Below are 18,035 nucleotides of genomic sequence, written 5' to 3'. Positions count from 1 at the left end.
AGCTACAACTTGCAACTTCCATAACTACCCATGCACCAATGAGATGCAATTTATGAAGAGCACATGGGACCATTGAGACCTTATAAGTAGACATGCACACAGTGACACAGCACACAGGAAACACCATGTGAAATTACATAAATGACCTTGTTTGCCCTCACCCTCTTCTTATTGGCTCCTCATCCTCACAAATCAAATTACAAAATTTCTTCCCTCTTCTACTCTGCTTCTGTTCTTCTGGACTAACTTTGTGTTGCATCTTTTCAAAGAAACATTCTTTTTAGGTGATTAAACAAAACCCAACATTCTTTATTTGTTAATTACAATCTATGTGTTTTTGTTTACTCATGTATCATAGTTTCTTGCAGTTGCTTCTTTGGTTTCAGTTTTTCTTGTTTATTATCGTTTTGCATGGGTTCCGGGGGACCGTTGACCCCTTAGTCGCCAAAAAGTTCTATTGAGATGGATGTTAAATGTCGCTTTCTTGTAGTTTGATCCTAAATTGTCGTCAGCAGAGCAGTTGAAACAAATAGAAAAAATATCATATATCTACAATTTTGCATTTTATTTTTAATATAGGAGTTACACATTTGGGAACTTATCATTGGCACTTCTGACAAAATTAAGGTCACATGATTTTGGTGATACTATGTTGTTTAAACATTTTCCAGTACATTTCTTTCCTTTATGGTGACGAAAAAACGATTTTTTTTTTATTTTTTTTATTTTTAACTTGGGGTCCAAAATTTTTTTTGAACGGCCAACAGAATCAATCCCGAGCACTCTCGGGGCACCCACTGGACCAAACGGAGTACTCCGAGAGTAACCCGAGTCCACCACCAATTCCGGGGAAAACCCGATAACCCACCCGCCCGTAGGCACGACAGTGAAATTACCGGTAAAACCCGTTTGGCTCAAGGATCGAACCCAGGTTTCCCTGGGTCTTCTATTATTGCCCACCAATGCCTCACTCTGCACCAAGTGGGAGTTGAACTTGCATCTCTCAAGAGAAATGCAATTCTTCCACCACTTGATCTAGAGATCATTGGCACTATTTGGTCGGCTAGAACACACCCCGAACGGCCTCTAGTTTCGCCCATGATCATACTTGACTTTTGATTTTATAACTCCTACTTTCTTCACTTAGTAATCACATGTTGACCTTTTTTTTTACAGCTCCACAACTAAGGTATGGATCATATTGAGGAAAACAAGAAATGTATGGATATTGAGGAAAACAAATGTAGTTCAAGATATGGTAAACCTCCTTGGATTTTTAAAGGAAGGCAAGTTATCCTACAATTTAATTCATTTTGGCAATATGCACACAATATACATTCATATCGTGACCAATATGATATTATTTGTAACAAAACGATACACCTTACAATTTCTTACCATATTATGCGATTTATAACTAATAACGATAGGTAAGAAATTGTAAAGTATGGTGCATCGTTTGCGTACCAATTGCAAGTTTTTATATAAAAAAATGTTGGTTTCATTGCATTTTGACATTTTTTTAACAATTTTTTAATGTCTTTTTCACCCTTTAGTGCACTGTACCAGTTTCATCTTGTGAAGGCAGATATTGCTAGAGCTATTATTCCAAAAGAGTTCAGATTAGTTCAAGCTTTTGGGTATCTTTATTTTTTAATAATTAAAAGTGCATTTCAAAACTATGTCCTGCCTTTTATTAATGGTTTCTATATTTTAATATGAATATATACACACACTTATAGGTACACTCTAGGAGGTTTCTTTCTTGCAGATTACAGTGAGAGCCCATTTGGACCCTTTGATGAGGTTAATTTCTTATTTTAACCATTAAATAAATCCCACTTAATGACAAAGTAATGAAGCAAGTTGACACATTCTCGTACATAGGATTGCATTTTATTAAGGAGAAATTATCATAATCATCATTTTTTATAACAACCATGTATTATCATAATGTCTTCAATGTACAAAACTTGAAAAAAAATTAGATACATGAAAAATAAGGGCCAATTTCATAAAGTAGATTTACGCTATTTTGTGTATAAATGAAGAAAAGTAAATGTGACTGTAATTTGTAGACATTTAAGGTGATGCACAAACATAAAGTAGATACACACTATTTGTGTGCCTTTCATGACTGCAGTCGTAAAAACTTGCGCGACATGATCACTGGCATAGATATACCTAATATCGAGTATCATCGTGATTTTCATTTCTTTAATTACAGTGAATGTTAATTTATATGGCCATGTTTTATTCAGCTTGTGGTGATCGCAGGAATCGTATGGAACCCGCCAACGTCTCATGCGTGAGTACAACTTGATTAGTTAATTAACTTAATAATAAGGTTCATGCACTTAATTATATAGTTAATTACTTCCATTCATGCATTTGTTTATTTGCCACTTGAGATCACACCAATTACCAATGTCTAAGACCAACTAAGATAGTGGTATTACAAAAGGTGACTTGTCTAAAAAGGTTTGATTACTTTTCTATCTGGGGAAATATTGCTTTTTTGAAGTGTCAATAGGATCAACCTAAAAAGCTAATTAATATGGATACACATTTAATAGGTTGTGTATCCAAGTGTATTTTTTTAGAACGGCTTATTTTTTTTATCACCAATAGAATTTGAACCTTCACCACATAAAAAGGCAAAACCTTATCCAACACCTTGATATCATTAGGCCAAATACCCTTTGGTTCTAAATCACTTTTATTATTAAAAGTCCAGATATTTTTGTAATAGCATAGTTTATGTAATCATATTTGCTCATAGTTATTTATAAATTACAAAATAGGGATATGTTAAGAAAGTGTTTATGGAAGGCAAATCCTTACCTGACATGCTTATACGTTTACCTAAAACCTATTTTGACCTGCTACTCAGCCCACACACAAGTTAAGCTGTGTGATTGGTCATCGTTCATTTATGGCTATATAAGGTTATAGATCTTTGAGTTATATTGTTTCAATGAATTTTAGGTGGGCTGCAAGGGTTTATGTCAATAGTGAGGAGGCTTGCAAGCATGGAAGAAAGGTACCCAAACTTTATGTTCAAAATTTGATGTTATTTTTTTCTCTAAAATTCCAATGTTGGAATGAAGATAATTTTTTTTTTGTTTCACGTTAGTAAATTATAGGAGTTGTGTTCTAACCTTATTCCTGATTATCGTTTTTTTAGGAATTCGGGCTTCCAAGTCGCGTTGCCACTCTTTCCAAGGTGAGCTCACAAATGCGTTGTTTGTCGAGTTTATAATACATAATAACTCAATCATTGAGCGAAACTATAGGGGTTCGAGGAGATCATACTTTGATAGATAGCAATGCAACTTATTGTTTTACTCATTGTACGTCCTTCAATATAGTTGGCTAAACTGGTGAAATGTCACACAACCATGTCATCTCAAAGCGGATGTCACGCCAATCTTTCACCTACAAACAATTATTATAAAACCGAAAGTGTGTCCCATACAATGGGAAAAAACAATATTAATTCCGTACATATGGTGACATATAAAGTGAAAGATGTTAGGTAATAAATCTTTAGTAATATCACCATTCAAGTTTTATAGTTCTCATTTAAACAGGGTATAAAAGCCATTTCAAGGGGACCGAAGAGAAAAGGCAACGCATTTTTGTCAACTAGTGATGTTGGTACGGATAGTAACATAAATATTCGAGTAGCTGATATCAATGGTCGTGTGGCAACTAGCCTCTATGATATTACACTCGCTTCTCCTGGTAAGTTTTTCTCACCAAATTGCACGTTGTTGCTACAATTCTAAGCGGATTGGGTCTTGTTTGGTTAGACCGTGTCTAGCATTCCTGACCCTGAGTTGCAACATGTAAAAACCCGTTAGACAGTCACCCAAGGCGGGGCCTTAGGGAACACCCTCCGAGTCAATCTTGTAAGTTCGCAAGTACGTATGTGTTATGTATGAGGTTGTAGAGACTAGAGGAAGCGGGGGTTGTGGGTTGGGTCAGGCCCCATGGCCCAAGCCTACTTGCGCCAGATGTTGAGCCCAATACCTGGGGACAGGGCTACACACGTGAAAAAATGTACATTTTCTAGGATACATAATTTCAGAATCAGCATTCAAATGGTCTATGTTATAAGTTTCTTTTTTATTTTTTTAAATAATAAACTTATAGACACTTATGTTGAAACTTACACTAATAAATATATGGGCTGTGTTTATTCATTTTCGTCCTTTCTTGTAGTATTTGTAGAACAGTTGAAACGAAAATAAAAAATTATTACAACCCAGTTAAAAAGTTCTAGTTCCGACACATGAATTTGGTAATATTATAGTTTTAAAGACGAATCTGTTGAAGTGGATGAGTATGGGCCCAGAGATTAAGATGTCACTTCCAAGCTTTAGGTAAACATATATTTTGTTCGGTTTCTTATCATCAAGCAGCTTTAGAAACCAAGAGAACTTACAAGTATGCATGTGCCTTTATTTTTGTTGCATTAAAATCGCAGCGGTCACACAGAGCATAAACCTCAGCTTCTTAAGTACAGATGTCAGATCGAGTGCAGGTTTGTTTTCTTCTAGCTTTAACCGAACACATCTTGACCTGTTACCCGACCCACAAACCTACACATTATCACAACTAGTTGTTGTTTGTGTCGTTTAACTGCAACCGATGCATTTGGGCAGGGTGAAACCTACATTGCCAGCAAGAGTTTTAGGTGAGTTGGATCGGAAACATACATCTGAATCGCAAAATGTGGAGCTGAATGAATACTCAGATAAAGGAGAACTTAGCAGATCAGTGATGCTTTCAAAACCGATATTAGCGTTCAAGTTCAACTGCCTGAAGATGGAGGTTGAACCTCCTGTTGTAGTTTCGAAAGGGTCCCATCGTCCCTTGTACTGAAAGTCAAACTTTTGACCAAATTGATGTGCAAATGGACCTGAAATGGTTAGATTTGGATTATGTTTTATGTTTAACGAGTTAAATGTGTATATACAATCCAGAAGACTAGATGAAAAGAAAAACAGTTAATGTGTAAGTTGATCAATGTATTTGGTGAATGCAGATAGAAAAAATTAAAAGCCTAAAAATATATAGGCTTTTGGTACCATTATGGAGTAAGAGTCATCTCTCCGTATATATATTTAGTTTACAAAATACAAATAAAATCATAATGTTGTTGGTATTATATATTTAATTTGATTAAAATGAAAATGCAAAAGTTTGATGGAAGACTTTTTAAAACTAAATTCCAATGAAATGAAGAAACAACCAAAGACAAAGAAAACTTGAGAGAGCTTGAAAGATTATTAAGATGAAAACAAGCAAATCATTTCTTGATTCAGGTTTGGTACCTAGTTGCAAGACTTAATCGATAATAATAATGTTCAATGGACTATATAAACATAGGTTATATTGATCATATCACTTGTCTGATTCTCATATAAACTAAATAGGGTGTACTTAGTATGACCGGGTTGTTGATGAATTTCCGGTTTCAGCGGGCTTGGGCATGGGGCAGAAAGGAAGATAACTTGGCGTGCAAGTTATCGTTTAAACACTATTAATCAATTAATTGATAGTTATCCAGATTCCTCTCTGATATATGTTAGGAAGATGATTATCATGGATTTGATTAATGAGAATCCTAGATATATATATAGTCTAACGCGTTAGGTTAGCTATATATATACCATGTTATTGAGTAAGGATATGTAATGAAGTTTTGAGATAGTGTCTTCATAATAAAGATTGTGTGTTAGCCAAATTGTTGTTGTGTGAGTTCCGATTTTGATATACCTTGTACTAGTTGATTTTAATTGGTATCAGAGCTTTGAAATATTTGAACCCGTGATCGTGGTAGCCGCCATGAAGGGACCGATCATTGACCAGCCGGGCACCACTAAGCAAGAAATAGCAGCCTCTTGGAGCTGTTGAACGCAAATCAGCACGCTGGTGGTTAGCGAGCTACTGTATGTTCCTATCCGATCAAACCCGAACCCGTTGTCATTTAAGTACCCACCCGAGGCCAACATCAACAAATTACCCTTTTGGAGTATGAGATTGGAAATAATTCTCGGAATTCACGGATCTAATGATGCAAAGAAGAACAACATGGTGAAGGCACTTTTATTCGAATTAATGTCGTAGGAGGATTTGATACTTTAAATCGGTAATTTAAAATTAACTTAGACATGTGGGAAGCGATAAAGACAAGAAATCTAGGGGATGAACGAGTTAAAGAAGCAAGACTTCAAATGTTAATAACTGACGATTAAAGGCGAAGAACACCAGTACGGTTGACGAATTTTCTTCAAAACTATCTGGATTGCTTCAAAGTCAGGCACACTTGGGGAATATATTGAAGAACAAAAATTGGTAAAGAAATTTTTCACAAGTCTTTCCGGGCGTTTTATACATAATGTGGCTTCGATTGAACAAGTCTTGGACCTCAAGACGATTGGTTTTGAAGATGTTGTCCAAAGATTAAAAGCCTATGAAGAAAGGACGGAAGATAAAATTCAAACAAAAGAAAACCATGGTAAATTACCTTATTATAAATCTGTCTCATCTAACCGTAGTCGTGATAGTCGTCTTGGAAGTTAACTTTTGTACAGAAAGGCGTTAAACTCACTGGGTTGAAATGGGTGTTTAAAATCAAGAGAAATGTTAATGGTCCAGTTAATAAACACAAGCCATGTTTGGTGGCAAAACGTTATGTTCAACAACTGACTGACGGCGAGTAATTACTCGATCCATAATATCTTATTAGATAGAGTAAGTCGGGTGTTGAACCACGAACAATACTGTAGAAAACGTTGTTGTTTAATTGTTTCTTTTGTAATTATGAAATTACACGGAAAGGAAAATTGATTGTTTGAAATCTAAATTAAGGAATTAATTAAAGAGTTGTAAACAGTTGTGAGGAGACGTGATTCCTCCGGGTTTTAGATTCAAAGAAGATTCAGAAACTAAGTTTTAATTCGACAAATCACATGTGATTACCATGTTGATTAATTGACTGCGATAATAAGAACAATTTACTCGGATTGCATAGCAATGAAAGGTTTATCGCTTAATTATTAACTATAATTTACCAAACCAAAGCCTTGTCCAATATATCCCAATGACTAGAACTCCTGAGAACTGAAGGTAAGAATAAGGTTTCAGTTAAAGATAATTGTTTACAATCAATCAAAACAAATCGTTAAGCAATAACCATCGAACACTTGGATTGCATGTCCCAAATACAAGAAAAACCAAGTTTAGTTGTCTACATACAAGAATCCTTCACCCAGAGGAAACCACAAAGATATTAGCCGCACATGATGCTGAATTGATCTTCAATATTGAAACGAATTTGCATGTTGGATGATTGGGAATCAATTGGATGGAAGAGATTGGTGAAAAACCTCTGAAACTTGCTCCTAAACTATAAAATCGCCCTAGATCGCCACCTCATGATTAGAATGAAAAATGGTAGCTAAAATCCTAATTTTGGGTGTTTTGAAGATTTCCCGTAAGTCAATCGACGCGGCTACGCTACCAGCATAGCCTACTCTAGTGTAATTTTGTTAAAAATGACTAAGGCCAGCGTAGGCTACTCCAATGGTGTAGCATACTCTAGGCAGCTACTAAAAATTATTGTTTTCTTTGTTTTTCTTGCGTTCTAACCTCTTGTACCTTCATCCAAGCTTCTATAACTTCATGTTTAAACTTTCAATCTTGTTATCTTCCATTCTCTTAACTTCCAACCCACTTGTGCCTTTCTGTATTAGAGACCCTCATCAAACCCGCGTTGATGTTGTGGTTGGTTAAGATGGACAATTTCCCCATGTTGGAATTGTTGGTTCCCAGGTTTGTTTAGTGGGGCTAGGTTAAATCGGGAAAATGGGTCTGCTGGTGGTTGATTTTGCTTTTGGTTCTGGGGTTGATTTTGGTTTTGGTTTTGGTTATGAGGGATTGGTGGATCTGGAGTTGGAGGGATTGGGGTATTCTGACCTTGGTTCTGTGGTTGGTTATCTTGATCAACCATCTCGCGAGCAGCGTGTTCAAGATCTTGAGCAACGGTTAATGATTGAGCCTTAGCTTTTACTGTTGAACGTAAGAGAACACGATTCTATCGTGTGGTCTTTTCGATTTCTGGATCAAGCAAGAGTGGTGAAGATTTCTTCGAGAACCTGGTATGCATGTAACACTAGTATCACCTTCACAGAGACTAACAAGAAACCTGGCGTATTACTGAGCAAAATAAAGAAAAAATAAAAGAAATAAAATATTTTTGGATTTTTGTGGTTTTTAGAAAACATGAAATAACAACTATTCTAAACTAACACTAAGCGCACGAATTCCCGGGCAACGACGCTATTTTGATGTATCTGTTGATGGTTAATTAAAACAAAGTATTTTTAACTTAAAAACCAAAATTAATACGGGTAAGTAAGGTCGTATTCACAGGGAAGTTGTCGTTAGTGTACAAAGAACTAACTAAAGAACTATTATCTTAATCGGGGGTTTGTTTGATTGTTTGACAAAAAAAAACGTAAATTGTTACAAAAAGTGTTTTCAGAATGGAAGAAGTAACCCCTACTCGGAATCCCAATTACCAGTTTAACATAAAACCTGTTCACTGATTAAAACACCACATAGACATGGCCTTGTAATTAATAACTTTGATTAACGGTTAGGGACAGTTTTTAATAATAACTATAACAACCTAACAATCAGTTAAACGATACCAATTACCCACCAATTTACTAACCCGCTAATGATGTAAGAAAATCGCCAATACGCTTGATAAACGACAAATAATTCAAATATAATAAACGTTTACCAAAAGTCAACATAGGTGGTCAAGAGTACCGATTACAAGAATCCAAAAACAGAGTTTAATGTGAAAAACCTAGCAATCGTTCATCCGGGGGAAGTCATGAAGCGTTTAGCCTCGCAAGGTAGTCATTACAACTTCAAATCCTGATTTGGAACGCTTAAACATGAAGAAATAAGGTAAACGGGGTGTCAGAACTCTAAAAATCGCATATGGGGTGCTCTGGAATCGTCCAACACAGTTGGGAATTGAAGAAACACTAGATAATTGACCGGGATAAGATTATCTAGGGGTTAGGTTCTGCATAGAAGGGTGGTTCTCTCTCGCTCGATTTGAAGGGACAAATCTTCTTCTCCGGTAAATGCTGCAAAACAAAACACCATTAGCCTCGTCAAGGGGAGAAGGGGGTTCTCTCCTTGACCCGACTCTGGCGCGAGAATAAGTATGTGTTTATGAAGAAGAAGATGTATTAGTGAAGTGTGTGTAACTTGAAGTTAATACCTGAATTATTCTCTTATTTATAGCCGAGAGTTTTGGGCGGGAAAACTTGTGGCTGAAATATTAACGAAAGATGCTAACCCCGTAAGCGATTATTTTCCTTCCGTTAACTCTCTTATTCGGATTATGTTATTACACGGATCGTGATCTTAATCGAAGGCTGGGAGATTGTGTAACACCTCGAAATTTTGCGTCCAATAATGTATTGACACGTGTCTTGAGTTTACACATGGCGTATAATATTAATAAAGGACTAATGTTGACAAACCTTGAAAGTATGTAAATTCGAGGGTTATAAATGTCAAACAAGGGTAAGTATACTGTATAGTAACCCTAAAAGATGCTAGTACCTTCAAACGAATAAATCATGGATCGTACGGAAGCAAAACGCGGAAGAAAGTGAGAGATTACAAGCTGCGGGGGTTAACTGTGTCAACATGTTTAATTATACCTCTGAGTGACCCTTTGACGTACCCGAGGCTTTGTAACAGTAAAATACGCTCACTGGAATGTACTATATAAATTCCGTGAAGTTCCGTTTTAAAACGAGAAAGATATGATCAAATTCGTACGAGAAGGGTTAAAAGCGTCAACAATGAAAATTTAGGCTTTCCGAATAATTAACAAGATAACTGGGGACTAAACAGTACGGGTAAATAACACGAGGCCCTTAGTTGTAAATAATCAAGGGCCAAATCGCAAAGTTACCCCTTCAAACCCGAAAGGTCAGGTTATTAATTACCAAAGATTTCGTTACTAATTACAAGGATTTTGATAATCATTGCAAAAGATTGAAAAAGATTTAAAAACAACCTTTACGGACTGCAAGGGTCCTGCCTTACGGACCGTAAAGGGGTGAATGATTAAGCTTGTCTCCGCCACAGGCTTACGGACCGCAAGGCCCAAGCCATACGGTCCGTAAGCGATGCCCAGCGACAAAAATTGGCTGTTGGTCTAGAGGCCAATCTTGTGCTATAAAAGGCCATTCATAGTTCACTATTAGAACACACCTCAAAACTCAACTTCTGATCATTCTTGGAGCTCTCAAGCTTTACTTTATCATTCTAAGTCGTGCACTAACCCTCTGTAAGTTGTCTAATCTTTTGTGGTTTAGTTTTTGCTTAGTATATAGCTAAAAAATCAAACCGTCGTAATTACGGTTTGACTTCGTGATTAGTCTACAATGGCTCAGTCATATCTCGAATCAAAAGTAGTTATGTGTTGGTATTTATGTGGGTAATAAACCTCTAAAAGGGTTCCCCCTGATCACCACTCTAACTAGTTCAAATATCGAGTCAAACGTATGCTTAAAAAGTCAACAGAAAGCCGTTTTGCGATTTTGTACGTAATCTGTAATGTATATGCTATGAAACCTGTTTGAACACTCATAAAACATGATATTAAGTATATTAACTTGTCTAAGCTCGTTTGATTCGGCCATTTGCCATATTGACCCGGTTCGGAGCCGAAAGTCGCAAAAGTTTGACTTTTGCTTTGACTTCAGTTCTGACCCGTTTTAGTGCAATGTAGATATGCCTTAGGACTCTCTTAGGACCAGGTCACGTGATGGTATCACCCTCTGTGACCGGTTCGTTGTTTGTCCGAGTCTTTTACGCATTTCCGTTAATTACTTAAAAGTTGACCGTAACGCCCTTTTTAAAATAAAACGAGTATTTCGGACACGTGAAGGGACCATAACCTTGCTTACTAAATTCTAAGCATGTCCCTAAAGTTTCACGCCAATCCGAGGTCTAGAATGGGAGTTATGTTAAATAGCGCATTTATAAGAAACTTTTGTAATAAACGGCGCAATTAGCATAACGCCTACCTAAACCAAGATTTCGTCACCAAAACTTTTACCAACTGTAGTAAAATAATATTTTGGGATTTTTAAAGATTTTTAATTAATTTTAACCTGCTCATAACCTGCGGTTATGGCTACGGTTCGGTAAATACCGAATATGTCCTTTTCGGCCAAAACTTGAGTTCTACAAGGTCTTTTGACCCGATTCCGGTTGCTACTGATTTTAATTAATAAATAAAGTATTTTAGACTTATTAAACTGATCGGGAAACTCAGGTTTCCTGTAGAACTCAGAAAGCCCTTTAAAAGTCTTTAAAATGACCGGAAAACCCCTACGGGGCATATAATGAACTAAAACTCGTTACGGGCATTATGGAAGGTATCCTACTGATACCACAACCTCTTTAAAGTATATTGACTTAGGAAAACAGTGTAGGACTCCTACGGTTACCCGTTGCGCCTGTTGCGCGCACGGTCCGACTTATGTAACTAGTTTACATAAATTAGCCGATACGGGTCAAACCATATCATTTTGACCCCAAGATTCAGAGTGTGAATATTAAACCCGTATAAAACAAGTCTCCAAACTTGTTGGGTCAGAATCACATTCCATTCTCGGTTTTCGCCTTTCACGCGATTAAACCGTATCTATCCCTCGAAACTAACCGGTCTAGGCTACGGCTAATATAAAGACCCGTTGGGATTCTAATAGGTTATTTTAAAACCTTCGTTCCAGAATAGGAGCCCCAGTAAAAGATATCTGTGATTTAGCTGATTAAGGACAATACTTGCAAAGGTAAATACTTTTAACTTATTTTCCCTTATACGGGCTTGGGTTACGGTATATAAAATACCGCTTGATTGAGCATCAAATCTTCCATCGCTTAGGTGGTTAATTGAATAATTTGATCGGCTCATTTAAACAGTCTTGTTACTTAAAAGCCTTTGGGGGGTTAATGACCATGTCCCGGATATCCTTGGCATCATTCGAAGAAATGGCCACGACCTTGACAGTCGGGTGTAGGCGTACACCCGGTATTATGTCTATACTATTAAAAGACGTAGCCGATGGTTTACCCACCTCGGTTTTACGCAATGTGGTGTGTCTATTGATCTTTAACCCGGACTAGATCCGGGCTACTGAACGCATAGAAGGAACATGTAATTCGTTCACAAGATTATAATTTTTAAATAATTCTCCCAAGTTATAAAAGAATTTGTGCCTCGTGCATTCAAATCAATTTTAACAAACATTTTTCAAAAGTGTCGGTTAAATGTATTTACCAGTGTAAACTGACGTATTTTCCCAAAAAGATTAAGTGCAGGTACTACACGTAATCGGCTGGCAATAGCTCCTTAGCATCTTAAGAAGTCTCGCAAGCTTGATGTCTTATCTGTTGAACAATATTTTTATTTATTTTGATCCCTCCTGTGGATACTATTCAACTACTTGTGATACATTTGATATTACAGTAAATGGTTGAATCATATTTATCTTTATGCTTCCGCTGTGCATTTATATATTGTGGTTTGACTATATTGTTGCCAACTACGTCACGATAATCCCCCACCGGGCCCACCGGTGAGACACGTGGAAATCGGGGTGTGACAGGTTGGTATCAGAGCCAACATTGAGTGAATTAAACACTATCCTAATGTGTTTAATCTCAGTGACACAATTGCACATACTTGAGTCTAGACAAGAACTTAGGACAAATTCGAATTATTATTCCAAGTTTGTCTTTTTCTTTTATTATGGTATTTAAAGTTTTAAAAAGCAGGAAATATGCCGCCAGTGATTTTCCGAGGAAAAGGAAGGGGAAGAAGAGGCAGAGGAGAGATCGTTACTCACCACGATCACGAAGCTGGACCTTCAAATACGCGAGCTCCTTCGACCACAAGGAGTGAAGAACCGCAAAGGCGAAGAGACCTTTATGAACCTGCGAGGCATTCCACCTCGCATAGCTTGACGCCATCATTCTGGCACTCATTCGGGCCAAATTCCGAGAATGATCCCAACAACCCGCAACCCTCCTACATACCTCTACAGCGTTCGGTATCTCACCGAAATTTTGACGACCCTACTCCATACTTCAGAGGTCAGTTTAATCCAGCTGACTACATCCAGGAACCTTCAGGCTTTGTTCCGTTAGGACCACAAGATCATTTCTCTGAAGATCATATGGACGAGGATACTGATCCGACAGAACCTGCTCGTGGTACGCCCACGCATCCAATAGAAATCTCTGATGGGTCATCCTTTCATGGTACACCCTATCAGGGACCAGATAGCTTCATGGCATTGTTTAATCAACACGAGTGGTACCACACGCCACAGACATCACAACAGCCGCAACATCCGCGAGATCCCTCCGAGGATCCACGTTTCGTGGCAGTTACGCCACCACCTCCGCCACCGGTACAGCCAGTAATGCCTGATCCGCCAAGGCGTAGGAGGACAAATGCCCGTATGTCCACACGAGGAGGAGGGGATTTCCACTTCAGCACCCCTCGACACTCTAGTAGTAGCCACTACCCGCCACTACAAGAAGAAGGACCTTCAAGTCCTGTACAGGAGGCGAACTCCGCACCAGCTGCACCAACTTCGCCACCATTTGGGTATGACCACGCAATACCTGCATACATGGGTCCAACGGCTTACAACCCGTTCGAACCGTCATAACAAGCACATTACAACTACAACTATGAGCGCGACCCATATGTGGTAGCGGCTAGGTATAATGCTCGCTATCCCGACGGAGCTCATGGAAACATGGGAGTACCGGACTACTCAGCTCATGGGTACCCAGCACCTCCCAGACCTACAGTTCCGCAACAGGCGCCACAACCACGTTTCTCTCCTCCTGAACAAGAAGAAATACTCCACCGTTTAAGCCGTGTGGAAAGAGACTTCGAGGAAGAACGTAAGAGCCACCGAGGATTCCTCAAGGGCTTAGCAAACCTACTGAAGGGCAAGAAGAAGAAACGTGACCATTAGTCCTTATGTATGTTCTAATGTAATGTTTATTTTAAATAAGTCCCTGCGTGGACGTTTATCGTATTTCAGTCCCTACGTGGACTTATCTTTTAGTCCCTGCGTGGACACTTATCTTGTATTAGTCCCTGCGTGGACTTGTCTCTTATTTTAACCTCTATGTAGGTATGTACTGTTTAAAAGTCCCGTTTAGGGCGGTGTGTAATCGTATTAAAATTATGGAATGTTATATTATGAATTTCATTTTTGTTATTACTATATATGAAATAAATCAAAACCATTCCTTTTAATTTGATCTGCCTAAATAAAGAATCTTCAGAGTGAAACCTAGCCAGGTGTCTTTTAAGATCCGGCCAAGATGGTAAGACCTAATTGAAAGATTCAGATCCCCTGTTAACCTCTGTAAGCATGTTAACAATCATGACAGATGTGATTCGTAAAAGTCGCACACGTCATTCTTATACAAGAATCCTTTAAAGGATTCCAAAGCCCAAATTAATGATATAATAAATCATGGGTTAAATCATCAATAAAGATGATCACTTGTTAAACATCCATAAGCGATGTAGTGCCTACGTGCCATACATATTGTCATGATAAGGCAAAAGACAGTGGTGGTTTAGGACTCCCTGTCAGAAGGAGTAAAAGGACTACGGTTCAAACCTTCATACCTTGATTCTCTGAAATCTCGGCTAATATTATAATAACGTCCTCGTGACTAGGCTTTTATGCCACTAGCAATATTAATTGTGATTAGGATAAGTATGTTCAAATCCTAAATAAAAAGTGAGTAACAGATTAACCGGATATGGTCTTCGTTACCATGGTTAATGAATTGCCATAAAAGACAATTCAATAATAAACTCCTAAATAGAATTTTCATTATCTTCTGCAGCAGATACAAGCTACTATGGCGAATCCTAATGGAGGAAATAGTCATACAAATGAAGATGATTATGATAATGCCCAAATAAATCTAACGGGCGCTCAACTCAAGGCTCTTGTCGACAACGCTGTGCAAGCAGCTCTGGATCGACAATATACAGAATCTCGAAGCAGAACAATTTCCAAACCACCATCAAAGCCAAAGACACAATCAAAATCCCACAGCAAACCACTATCCAAACCCAAGAAGGACGACGATAACCACTCGTCCAAGCCCAAGAAGGACAACGACAATCACTCGTCAAATGAAAATAGTGTTCGTCGCGAAAGGGAGTATACTGATGCTTCCCGTGCCAGGGGCTGCACATACAAGTACTTCGTGTCTTGTAAACCCCGAGACTTTACGGGGGAAAAGGGTGCCGTGGAATGTATGACATGGTTGGATGAGATGGACACAGTGGTGGACATCAGTGGCTGCGCGGAAAGGGATGTAGTGAAGTTTGTGTCGCAGTCGTTTAAGGGCGAGGCCCTAGCTTGGTGGAGGGCGCTGGTTCAGGCCTCGGGAAAAGCTGTGCTTTACAGCATGACGTGGGAGGAATTCGTTTCTCTCATCAAAGAAAATTACTGCCCTCAGCATGAGGTGGAGAAGATAGAGTCCGATTTTGTGTCATTGGTGATGACAAATCTGGACTGCCAGGCCTACTTAACGAGCTTCAACACGATGTCTCGATTGGTTCCATATCTAGTCACCCCGGAACCAAGGAGGATTGCTCGTTTTATCGGGGGGTTAGAACCTGCGATAAAGGCTAGTGTGAAGGCCTCTCGGCCAACGACCTTCAGGTCTGTGACTGACCTCTCTTTGTCCCTCACGATGGACGCGGTCCGACTGAGATCGCAGAGGAACAAAGAGGCCGAAAAGAGGAAGCGTGAGGATGATACCTCGCGAAGGTCGGGAAAGAAGCACCGTGGGAACGGTGATGGCAAGAGAGGAACAGAGTCGAGAAAAGATGGGCAACAAACCGGAGAGAAGCCCAAATGCAAAAACTGCCAAAAATTCCACTTTGGGAAATGCAGGTTTGGGCCGAACTCACAGTCCCAGTCAAAGACGCATACTTGTGGACTGTGCAAGTCCAAAGACCACAAGACTGTGGACTGTAAGAAGATTAAAGACGCGACCTGCTACAACTGTAGTGAGAAGGGGCACATCAAGAGCAACTGCCCCAAGATCGCCAAGAAGACTGAAGAAACCAAAAAGAATAACGCTAGAGTCTTCAAAATGGATGTGAAGGAAGCGTTGCAGGACGACAACGTAATCACAGGTACTTTTCTCGTGAATAATATATTTGCAAGAGTACTTTTCGATTCAGGCGCTGATAAATCCTTTGTAGACCAAAAATTTTGCAAATTGCTGAACATGCCTATCAAAACCCTAAATGTGAAATACGAGGTAGAGCTAGCAGACGGCACTGTAGAAACCGTCTCCACTATATTAGAGGGATGTATGATATCCATTAAGAACCATTCTTTTCCTCTATCTCTACTTCCCTTTAATCTAGCTGGTTTTGCATCGTTCTGGGCATGGACTGGTTAGCGCACAACCAGGCCCAGATAGTCTGCAATAGAAAACAAATTGTGCTAAAGACCCCGACTGGTGAATCGCTCACCATTCGAGGGGATACGCAGTATGGATTGCCCGAGAACGTAACTATGCTCAAAGCTTCAAGATGCTTAAAAAGAGGCTGTGTCATCTACATGGCACAAGTGATTATTGAAGAGCCCAAATCAAGGATAGAAGACATTCCTGCCATTGCGGAGTATCCAGAAGTTTTCCCCGAAGATCTACCTGGGTTGCCACCAGATAGGCAAGTGGAATTCAGAATAGATATCATCCCTGGAGCAGCTCCCATTGCTAGAGCACCCTACAGGCTAGCACCGACTGAAATGAAGGAATTGAGGACCCAGCTGGATGAACTGTTAGCAAAAGGTTTCATCAAGCCTAGTTCGCCTCCCTTGGGAGCACATGTCCTGTTTGTGAAGAAAAAGGATGGATCGATGCGTCTGTGCATCGATTATCGTGAACTTAATAAAGTCACGATAAAGAATAGATACCCATTGCCAAGGATCGACGATTTGTTTGATCAATTGCAAGGGGCTAGCTATTTCTCGAAGATCGACTTAAGGTCGGGCTACCATCAGCTGAAGGTCAGAGATGAAGACGTGCATAAAACAGCATTTAGGACTCGCTACGGTCACTACGAGTTCCTAGTGATGCCTTTTGGGCTCACAAATGCACCGGCTGCGTTCATGGATCTCATGAATCGCGTCTGTAAGCCGTACTTGGACAAATTTGTCATCGTATTCATCGACGACATTCTTATCTATTCAAGGAATAAAGCCGACCATGAGAAACACCTACGATGTATTCTCGAATTACTGCATCGCGAGAAACTCTATGCCAAATTCTCTAAATGCGAATTTTGGCTACGAGAAGTCCAATTTCTGGGACATGTCGTAAGCGAGCGTGGTATCCAGGTGGATCCCGCTAAGGTAGAGGCGGTCATGAATTGGCAAGAGCCAAAGACGCCCACAGAGATCCGTAGTTTCCTGGGATTGGCAGGATACTACAGGAGATTCATTGAGAATTTCTCAAGGATCGCTGCGCCCTTAACTTCTCTAACCAAGAAGAAGGAAAAGTTTATTTGGGGCCCTAAGCAGCAAGAATCCTTTGATATTTTGAAACAAAGGCTGAGCAACGCTCCTGTGTTGACGCTGCCGGAAGGTACCGAAGAGTTCGTAGTTTACTGCGACGCGTCACACACTGGCATGGGGTGTGTGCTCATGCAGAAAGGCAAAGCGATTGCCTATGCTTCAAGGCAGTTAAAGGTGCACGAAAAGAATTACACCACCCATGACTTGGAGCTGGGTGCCGTTGTATTCGCACTAAAACTGTGGAGGCATTATCTATACGGGATCAAGTTTGTGATCTATTCAGATCACAAAAGCCTTCAACATTTGTTCAATCAGAAGGAGCTAAATATG

At 39.2% G+C, this 18,035-nt stretch overlaps 1 protein-coding gene across 1 annotated transcript; it reads left to right on the top strand.

The window, feature by feature from the left end:
- LOC110894409 (protein NEOXANTHIN-DEFICIENT 1) lies at positions 1–5,078 on the top strand. Its single transcript, XM_022141639.2, has 11 exons — positions 1–284; positions 1,177–1,286; positions 1,557–1,640; positions 1,743–1,806; positions 2,262–2,308; positions 2,989–3,043; positions 3,188–3,226; positions 3,594–3,747; positions 4,319–4,388; positions 4,493–4,549; positions 4,671–5,078. The coding sequence occupies exons 2-11, from the start codon at positions 1,192–1,194 to the stop codon at positions 4,888–4,890; spliced, it is 885 nt and encodes a 294-aa protein (XP_021997331.1). The 5' UTR covers positions 1–284; positions 1,177–1,191; the 3' UTR covers positions 4,891–5,078.
- The last annotated feature ends 12,957 nt before the right edge of the window (positions 5,079–18,035 follow it).

This window comes from Helianthus annuus, chromosome 12 (genome assembly GCF_002127325.2).
Source record: "Helianthus annuus cultivar XRQ/B chromosome 12, HanXRQr2.0-SUNRISE, whole genome shotgun sequence".
Taxonomy (NCBI): Eukaryota; Viridiplantae; Streptophyta; class Magnoliopsida; order Asterales; family Asteraceae; genus Helianthus; species Helianthus annuus.
Note: the sequence above shows the minus strand (reverse complement) of the source record. Positions and strands in the feature narration are given on the sequence as shown.

What these genes read in the sequence shown, in the direction of transcription:
- LOC110894409 (XM_022141639.2), top strand. Translation starts at nt 1,192, where the DNA reads ATGGATCATATTGAGGAAAACAAGAAATGTATGGATATTGAGGAAAAC. An exon ending in CTTGCAAGCATGGAAGAAAG is followed by an intron (nt 3,044 to 3,187) that starts GTACCCAAACTT and finishes TCGTTTTTTTAG; the next exon opens with GAATTCGGGCTTCCAAGTCG. An exon ending in TATTACACTCGCTTCTCCTG is followed by an intron (nt 3,748 to 4,318) that starts GTAAGTTTTTCT and finishes GTAATATTATAG; the next exon opens with TTTTAAAGACGAATCTGTTG.